The sequence below is a fragment of the Oryzias melastigma genome, linkage group LG13 (assembly GCF_002922805.2).
Source record: "Oryzias melastigma strain HK-1 linkage group LG13, ASM292280v2, whole genome shotgun sequence".
In the NCBI taxonomy this organism is placed as follows: Eukaryota; Metazoa; Chordata; class Actinopteri; order Beloniformes; family Adrianichthyidae; genus Oryzias; species Oryzias melastigma.
Genome location: NC_050524.1, coordinates 12,040,387 through 12,049,818, shown reverse-complemented (window position 1 = coordinate 12,049,818; position 9,432 = coordinate 12,040,387). Strand labels below are relative to the sequence as shown.

The 9,432-nt window shown below is 43.0% G+C and overlaps 1 protein-coding gene across 2 annotated transcripts; it reads left to right on the top strand.

The window, feature by feature from the left end:
- Nucleotides 1–6: 6 nt before the first annotated feature.
- On the top strand, nt 7–7,865 carry hic1 (hypermethylated in cancer 1). Of its 2 annotated transcripts, none has more exons than XM_024276861.1 (2): nt 7–146; nt 5,237–7,865. In XM_024276861.1, exon 2 carries the CDS (start codon nt 5,254–5,256, stop codon nt 7,423–7,425), a length of 2,172 nt encoding a protein of 723 aa, XP_024132629.1. In that variant the 5' UTR covers nt 7–146; nt 5,237–5,253; the 3' UTR covers nt 7,426–7,865. The 2 variants fall into 2 exon arrangements, with proteins under 2 accessions (XP_024132629.1, XP_024132628.1); XM_024276860.2 differs by lacking the exon at nt 7–146 and adding an exon at nt 334–1,336.
- Nucleotides 7,866–9,432: the final 1,567 nt, after the last annotated feature.

The following is a 9,432-nucleotide window of genomic DNA, read 5'->3' as shown; positions in this document are numbered from 1 at the left end:
GGCTGAAGGAGAGAGGAAACGGGACAGGAAAAGCGCGCGGAAGGGAAGAGTTGGAGAGCAGCAGCCGGGGAAGCGCGGAGATCTGGAGGAGCGATTGCCGAAGAGGAGGGAGGACGCACGGCCAGAGCACCAGACATGAGTGCGAGGTAAGAGGAACGGAGGCAGAGGGGCAAATGGGGCACCCAGAGACAGGAAGACGGACTTTTATCAGTTTACCTCACACTTATTATGCTTTTATTTTGAAATTAGGATCCATTCAGAAATGAACACATTTTCACATTTTTTCCCCATTTTGCTCACTTATAATATATCATCCAATCTAACTTTTTAAAAAAATAATTAAAACTTTTCACGACCTCCAACAAAAATATGAAGAAGTGAAAGCATTTTGAATAAAAATGTGGAACAATATAGTAATCATAACATTCACTTTATTTAATCAGGTAAGGGCCCTGCTCTCTTAGATGGCCACTTTTATTTATTTATTTTGTTGAATTTCACTCCTCAGCTGTCATACTTTAAATGTCATCAAGTCTAATTTTGGTTTGTTTTCAGGTGAATTGACCCGTGGAGGTGTTAAAAATGTTAAGAACACATAAAAATCTTATTTATGGATGCAGTTAAAGCCCATAAATATCAATAAACACAGTAATTATAAGTGTGAGGACAAACTGCTTTATGGATTTGGGGGTTTTCTTTTCCTTGAATCTATTTTACCATTTTCTACAACCTCCCGGATCACTGCGCAAGAAATGCGCCACGCAGAGTTCGCATTGGCTTCAACAGCTGCCTGTCTCTTTAAGACGATGTGTTGAGAAGTTCACGTCGGGGTCACTTGAAGTTCCTGCCCTCGATTTTACCTTTTAGTTTTATTATAGACTGACATCACACGGGGCGCTAAAACACTTAAGGCGCATAGAGGCTCCATTATCATCTCCGTGCGCCTTGTTGCTCCGACTCAAAAATAGCAAAGGAAATTAGAAGTAGAAGAAGAAAAAACACGGGAGGAAAATGATGCTGCCCTAAGCACGTAGTTTTTTTTTCTTGTTGTATTTTTTTTTTCTTTTTTGGAAAGGATGAGAACGAGTGGAGAGGAGGGGCATTAAGGGAGACAGAGGGAGGAAAAGTGGGTGGGAGGACGTACCCAAGGAGCGAGAAGAAATTCATATCAATTAATAATCATAAAAAAAGAGCTGGCAGACGCGCTCGGAAAACTGGCATGGTTTTTTGGAGGCTGGCAGTTCAGCGCTGAAGCGTCAGATATGACTCCTGGTGACTGCTGAGATGATCATTAAGGGAGACTTAGATCGGATGGCAGAAGACATCGGGTATGCAGGTAAGAGCTGAGCCACACCAGCGAAGAGGGACAGGGTGACATTCTCACTCTACAGCAAACTCCTCAGGATTTTAAGAAAAATAATTCTAAAAAAACCTTAAACTTCTCAAAGTTTCTTGACAACTTTTAAAGTTTCGCTTTTCAATTTTACGCACGAAAGTCGTTTCTTTATCATTGATTTTGTGATTTAACTTTCTTCAGTATGAGGCGAATGACACTGTCATGTAATAATATATTAAAAACTTGTCATAAAAGAGTTTAAAATATTTGTTTTTAGTGTTTCGTTAAATGTTTAACTTGTATTCAAAAGAATCATAAAAGTCGAATCTGATGCGCAAATGTTCAATTGATGGATAATTCTCTTTTTTAGTGATTTATGACAAAAAATACGCTTTAGCAAGAATTGAAGGATTAAAACGATCCATTTCTGTACAAGGAAAAAATGATTGGATTTGGAGGCGCTTCTCTGCGCGGCATCGCGGCTCTGAAGCGCGCAGGAGTCGCGGAACAGCTGTCCGCCGCAGAGCTGTTAGCTGAAAAACCCTCCTTTTGCTTTGGAGTTCGGCGGCGGATGGATGAGGCGCAGATCGGACGTGGATTCGCTCGTGATTCGGTTGACTGCTCGGTGCGTGACGCGTAAAGTTGAGGTGCGTTTGTGAATGAGAGGACGCCGGGAAGCAGCTGCTCTCTGACCGCACAACTCCACAAGCAGCAGAGCTGGACTCTTCAAATCCTTTGATCAGACAAAAAATAATTAGGAAATTAAAAGTAGTGTGGTAAAAGGGATCAGAGAGCCTACCATTAGAGTTAAATAACAAAAAATAGACATTTTACTTAAGAAGAGAAACAAAACTAGATTTAGGACATTTCTAGAAAATATATATTTTAAGGCAGCACCTTTATAAATTCCTTTTTTATTTCATAAATGCTTTTAAAGTGTATGAAAGCAAACAAATAAACAGGATTTATTTTTGATGTTCAGTGACCTCCAACGGGGGAAATATGCTTCAGATTTAAAAGCAAAATCTTCATTTCATCTCAAATTTAAGACTCCAATGAATCGTTTTTTTTTGTAATTTGCATCAACTGTATGTTGCTGCATATTTAGAAATTTGGAGGGGTTAAAATAAGCAAGACTGCGTGAGCTTAGACAGCAAATTCAAATGGAAGAAAATAAAGTGTCAACACAACCTTTTAAGCAGATGTCCAGAGTGTTTATGTGACTCAGACTGAATGTTCTGGCAGGAAATCGAGTTTAGCTTCACCCCAGACCACAAAACGACAAAACAGGCAAAACCCCAAACAGTGAGTTTTAACTGAATGCAAAAAAAAAATTAAAGTGTCATCTGTGTAAACTGCATTCCCATCATCAGACTCCTCTCAGCACGTTTGACGGGTCGTTAAAGACAAGGCCGTGTTGTGCCTCCTAGAGGAACTAACGTCAGGTGAAAGCGGAAAAACAACCTAAGTTATTTACAATGTGACAATTTAACAAAGTAAACTGCAACGTTTCAATTTGCTGCATGTCGTTTTAAAAATGTGCTTAACATCAGGATGAGTTGAGCTTACATGGCTTCTATTTTTCATTTTTTTACTATAGGGTTTCATTTTGTTTGTCAGAAAAATTAAGCTGTTCTTTAAAAAAAAAAAGTGGAGAGTGGAAAGACTCAAGCAGCAAAAGAAAAGAAACCCTTGTTTGTTTCTTGATGGGAAACTCAGTCACCAAAACATTTGTTACCACAAGATGTAACCAGAACTAATTTATCGGAAGCACAGCATATTTATGTCGCAGCTGTATTTTTTTATTTATGTTTTTTGAAATCTGAATTAAAAAAAAAAAAAAAGATAAAAAAATGGGTAAATCATCACATTAGAGTTCGAGGGATTATAATGTGATGCTATCAGTTTGTCACCACACAGTATAAATATAAGTCAATAGAGGCGAAAATTCATCAGGAATGGAAAGTTTCTTGACACTTTAGTATTTTTGATCTGAGCGACAATAAAATACGTGGTGAATCTGTTAGGCAATTAAAGGTAGCAGAGGGAGGAGCACCGTGGGTGACAGATGTGAACATGATGCACTTTTGACCCCCTTAAACTCATCATTTCTGTCTTATTTCACTGTTAGCCTTAATCATTTGTGACTAAATCACAAGTGATAGATTGCATTCATCGTGTGGGGGTTTGAGCGTTAAGACGTCTAAAGTAATTTTTTTTTTTGTATTTAAAAGGATTCCACACATATCCACAAGTGCTCCCCTCATCATTACGAGCTGGACATCATTGTGACTTTCCATTTCCCATTTTTCAGTGATGACATGTTATTTTAAGCCTGAAGCTGAACATGAACATTTTCAAAAATACACAGCTGAAAGTGAACTAAGGAGGGCCCCTGAGGTTTAAAAATACTCACTTTTTTTGCTGTTTTGATGAGAATAAAACCACAACCAGATTTTGTTCACGACTTGACGTCCGTTTTTTTTTTTTTTTTTTTTAATCAAGTACTTCCCTCACTGTCACACTGAGCGCGCACTTTGAATGACATAAACAAGAAGTGAATGAGCTGGTGTCAGGAAGACTGTGATCAGACGGATGAAGTGATATTTGTTTAGCTGCTTGTTTCCCATCAGCGAGTCTCATCCCTCAGGAGACGTTTAATCTCGCATGTAAACTATCCTCCAAAGCCACAGGCTCGAACAATACACGAGGTTTCACGCATGCTGCTGATGTCGTTTATTCTAGGCTTGATGGGACAATTACTTGTTGATATTTGAGTGCGCACGTTTGATGCCTGGAGTCTATCTCAGTGTGGAGAATTGAACCAGCTCACGCTGATTTGATTTACATCTCGTGCTCTCGTTGTTCCTTATATGACTGAAAAGAAAGGCGAGCGGGAATCCTGATCTTTTTTTGGATGTGCCTGTCGCCCACAGGTTCATACCTGCTGTTCATCACAGTTATGAAACACCATTCCTTTTTTTTTTTTTTTCAATAAAGTTTTCCCCTTCACTTCTGGGATATTTTAATAAGAAGTTAGGAAATACAAAATATGGTGATAGTTTTTTTTTTTTATTGCAGAGGGCATGAGAAAAAAAATACATTGAAGGGATTGATTGGGTGTTTTTTTCCGTTTTTATACAATTATGGCTCAATCCTTTGTTAATTGAGCTTCCTTAAAGATCCACTCCAATAAAAATCATTTGTTGTGCTTTTAACATGTTCTTGCCACATTTTTCTAAGGATGGAAGACATATCTAAAGAAAATTAAAATATGATTTCTGAGGATTTATTCAAATTATGGTGAATCAGGAGGAGATAAAAAGCTTGCAGCAGTAGCGTACGTGCTAGAATCTGTGGGCCACCACCTCCCTGCTCTGCTCGATTTGGCTACATCCACTTGCAAACATTGATCTATGTACGTCTCCGTTTTCCTCTTCCGAGTTCCCATTTGGCTCAAAACGGTACGGCTGGATAACTTCAACATTTTTGCTGCATTGGTGATGTCAGGTTGGGGTGTTGAGGGGCTGTAAGCTAGTGGAAGAGAGTGTAAACAGATGGATGATGGGAAATGAGGCTAAAAGTCAGTCCCACCCACCATTCAGAGGTGAATTTCTGCTGAACTACTGCCACGCTGCAGAAACTATGTCCGAGACTTTTTGATTTTACCTAAGTACAGTATAATCACAATTAAAAGACCACTGGGACACTTTTAAAATAGATCAAAAGGGGATCGGAGTGGGCCTTTATATATCACTTCACTACTGAACTTTATTGTTCTTTTGCTTTCAAGATGTTCACCTCCCTGGTATCCATCAGGGACCTTTGTAGGAGTCAGGTTGATGACATTTTATTTGAGGATCCTCTGCGTGACGTTTCACAGATCTTGTTTTTTTCCAGGTGGCGGACTGAAGACAATGCTGGATGCCATGGATGTTCCAAGTCATTCTAGGGATCTCCTCCTGCAGCTTAACAGCCAGCGTACCAAAGGGTTCCTGTGCGATGTCATTATCGTGGTGCAAAACGCCCTCTTCAGAGCTCACAAGAACATTCTGGCTGCCAGCAGCCTCTACTTGAAGTCCTTGGTGGTTCATGATAACCTCATCAACTTAGACCATGAGATGGTCAGTCCTGGGGTCTTCAGGGTCATTCTGGACTATATCTATACAGGACGTCTGAGTGAAGGAGACCCTACTTCCCCCACTGAACCAAACCTCGGGGCTGTGTTGGCAGCAGCCAGCTACCTTCAACTGCTCGACTTAGTGGCCTTGTGCAAAAAGAAACTGAGAAGAAATGGAAAATACCCTCCCCGACAAGCTCCTGCCTTTCTGCCCTACGCCAAGATGGGGCCTAACAGCATGGGCTTTGGGAGTAGATACAGGGTTTCTACTCCTGTCATTCAGTCCTGTCCACCTGGAGGACTTTTGAGTACACCCAGACCACATTCACTAGACGAGCTGGTTCCCCATCGGCTGGCAGTTCACACCGGGGAAATATATGCTCCAACCTCCAACCAGAGCTCTCAGGTGTTCCCTCCACTACCAGCAGCTCTGCCCGCCCCGCTGGGACGCTCAGCTAATGAGAGGAACTGCTCCCCTAGCTTTGGCCTTGACCTTTCTAAGAAAAGCCCCACCTCCCATTCTCAGTTCACACCCTCCCAAACCCATCTGACAAACAGCCACAACGAAGAAGAACGGGATGGAACTCAAAGTGGACGCACGAGTCCCATGCAGGATACAAATGGGAGAGCCTTTGCATCAGAAAAACTTGAGGCCTCCCACAGCCCTCCAGCTTTCCCACATCTCAACCAGCCTCTTGGTCCCCATCTCCCTCACCTGCACCGCTCCGGTTCCCAGGGGACCGACCGCTACCCGTGCCCTCCAAGTCCCGAAACGCCCACAGACGGCGGAGAGGCTGGCAGAGAAAGGGGCAACATCTACCGCTGGGTGAAACACGAGCCACTGCCGTATCCAGCAGAGGATGAGGACGAGGACGAGGATGAAGAAGAAGGGGGTGAAAATGGAGAGCAGCATCACAATCACCACAAGCCAGGGGAGGAGAGCGAAGGAGGAGATGACAAGAGCGGATCAGGCACAGAGGAGACAGGCAGTAGCGAGGGTCGTCCATCGCCTACCGGACCAATGGGGAGGTTCCACATGCCGTATGAGCCGGAGAGCTTCGGGGACAATGTGTATGTGTGCATACCCTGCGACAAAGGCTTTCCCAGCTCAGAGCAGCTCAATGCTCACGTGGAGACGCACACAGAAGAGGAGCTATACGGCAACTCCGGAGGAGAGATGGGAAACAACAACAATATCACCAAGAACATGAGTGATAACACAAATGGCTATGAAAGCCTCAACAGCACTCTGAACAGTCTGTCTCCTCTGGACAACAAGTCCGCCCAAGGCCTGAATTCAGGCGGCATCGCTGAACTGATTCGACCTTACCGCTGTTCCACCTGTGAAAAGTCCTATAAAGATCCCGCCACTTTGCGGCAGCACGAGAAGACCCACTGGCTGACGCGGCCTTACCCCTGCAGCATTTGCGGCAAGAAGTTCACGCAGCGGGGCACCATGACGCGCCACATGCGCAGCCACCTGGGCCTTAAACCTTTCGCCTGCGACTCCTGCGGCATGCGCTTCACACGCCAATATCGCCTCACTGAGCACATGCGAATCCACTCTGGGGAGAAGCCCTACGAGTGTCAGGTGTGCGGGGGGAAGTTTGCCCAGCAACGCAACCTCATAAGCCACATGAAGATGCACAGCAACGGAGGGACCGGGGGCGGCCTGACCACCGACGGAAAGCTGAAGCTGGACTTTTCCGAGGGCATCTACCCGCTCAGTAAATACGCGGCGGAACACCTGGGGCTGAAGCAGGAGAAGGCCAACGAGCTTCTCATTCAAGCACAGCAGCAGTTGGTGGCAGATGCCAAGGCCATAGAGAGCCTCTACCCACTTTCCAAACTTGCCTCAGAGCATCTTGGCCTCACCCACGACAAAATGGATGTCCTGGGTCAACCACTGCCCCCTCCTCTACAAGCCCTCTCTGAGGGCCGCACCATTGACCGCTACTCCCCCAGCTAAGACATACACGATGGGTCTGTGTGCACACGCAACTTGCAGTATTCTAAAGCCTTTAACCTCAACTCAGTTATCTCGTCTGCACCTGGGACTCAGGCCACATGGAATTGGTCTGCTTATGCATACATACACACCAAAGAAAAAAACTCTTAAGTGCCTTTCTATGCATCTAATGTATCCTTCATAAAGGAGCTTTGAGCTTTTATGTGACCAAGGGGACACTCACTTAAAGACCTTCCGTATTTATGTACAGCATTATGCAAAGAAACAGTTTTCTGAAATTCCGCCTTTGAGCCAAAGTGACAATTTGAAAACCAAAATGAAATTGTTTTTATTTATTTTTGTATTGTGATGAAATCCAAAGAAAACATGTTGCAAGGAAATGTTGCAATCTGACCCTAAACCTGTGTACTACTCATTTTTGTACAAAAAAAAAAAAAAAAGCACAGGACAAAATACCAGGTTGTCCACACCTAAGCAGAACTTTTCTTTACGAGTATAGAATATACTCATCTGGACTTTAAAGTCATGGGAGTATTTTTTTTTTACTGTTTTTTATTTTTTTGGGGTACTGGACGGTTAATGTGTCTTGCTCTTTAGCATTTCCCCTTTCGTATGAATTGATTATGTGACAAAGCCTTACTTTCTACACATAAAGTGTCTCAATCCCCCTGTAAATTTATGCATGGATTTTTTTTAATAGAAATTTTCACGGTGATGTTAGCTACACTCAGCATGCAGCAGTTCTTTGAGCTAAAACAGGGTCTCAAACTGGCGGCCCATTTGCAGCCCCCAAGTGAATATTATGCGGCCCCCGTCTTAATATGAAAGTTTAATGTCTACTAAGCAATATCTTCTGCATGTCCACGGTTCTTTGATGATAGTTTTGTATTTGCTTTGTGATGTTTCTGCTTTCTATATGCTTAAAACTTTACATTTGCTATTGTCGTTGGATCTGGTCGTCAGGAAAGTCCTAAGCAACAGTTGCTAGCGTCGTTAGCTCCTGTCGTTTCTCAGGACACGCAGAAGATATTGCTTAGTAGTACATAGATATGAAAGAATGTTAAATGAACTTGTTCAGTAGAAATAGACCAAAGATGTAGACAGTGGATGCAAAAACATAATTTTGGCACAAATGGAACTCCATACGGCACGCTCACTCTGCTTTCAGTGGCCCCAAGGTAAATTGAGTTTGAAAACCCTGAGCTAAAACGAACGTCCCGATGCTGCAAGCACAGCCCGGTGATCTAATCGCACATACCCAACTGTTGACACACTAATCCCTGATCACGATGAGTGCAGAGTGAAGCATGGGTGTTGCCTCTGACACTGTTTTATTAGTGATATGGATAGATTTGAGCAGAGAGTCAGAGGACAGAGTCAATTTACTGTCAGAAATCCATTAATAGCAGTGTTGTGATGAGCTGTGGTTCTTCAGTTGTCAGTGGTCTACTATTTAGCTTCGCCCCAGAGGCGTTCCACAAGCTGGAGGGACGTCCGCTGCACACGCCGGTTATCTGTCAGCAATACGAACATTAGAAGGAGTTTGCAAGTCTTCCCTGGAAGCCAGCACCCCCCCCCCCAGCTGTCGGGCTTCAGTAATCCCTGTGAAATCTCCCTTTTTCCTAGACAATTCGCACTGCTCGCCGACATGATGTCCCATTTCATGCATCTCACTCCTCCGGTCCATTTTTTAAAATAATGTCTTTTCTTTTAACTCAAATATCTCCTCTGTTCCAGGATTGCTAAAAACGTGGAAATAGATTTTTCTTTATTAGCAGAACTTGAAAACAAATGAGCACTTAAACGCTGCACATTCTTTTGTCTGTAATTCCAAAAAAAGATGTTTCCTCTATTTTCCATATCTACTCGTCCTTAATTTTTTAATCAGACCACTATAGTGCCACTATAGGTCAACCTCAGTGGGGTGAATGTGAAGCCATAAATACACTGTGATCGACGTTGTGAATCTAAAATGCTTAGAAAATTAGAAAAAAAAGTGCCTGACTT

Bases quoted from the DNA above. Each gene is read 5' to 3' on its own strand.
- hic1 (XM_024276860.2), top strand. From the start codon at position 1,285: ATGATCATTAAGGGAGACTTAGATCGGATGGCAGAAGACATCGGGTAT. The intron at 1,337-5,236 runs GTAAGAGCTGAG...GTTTTTTTCCAG, and splicing joins AGAAGACATCGGGTATGCAG to GTGGCGGACTGAAGACAATG.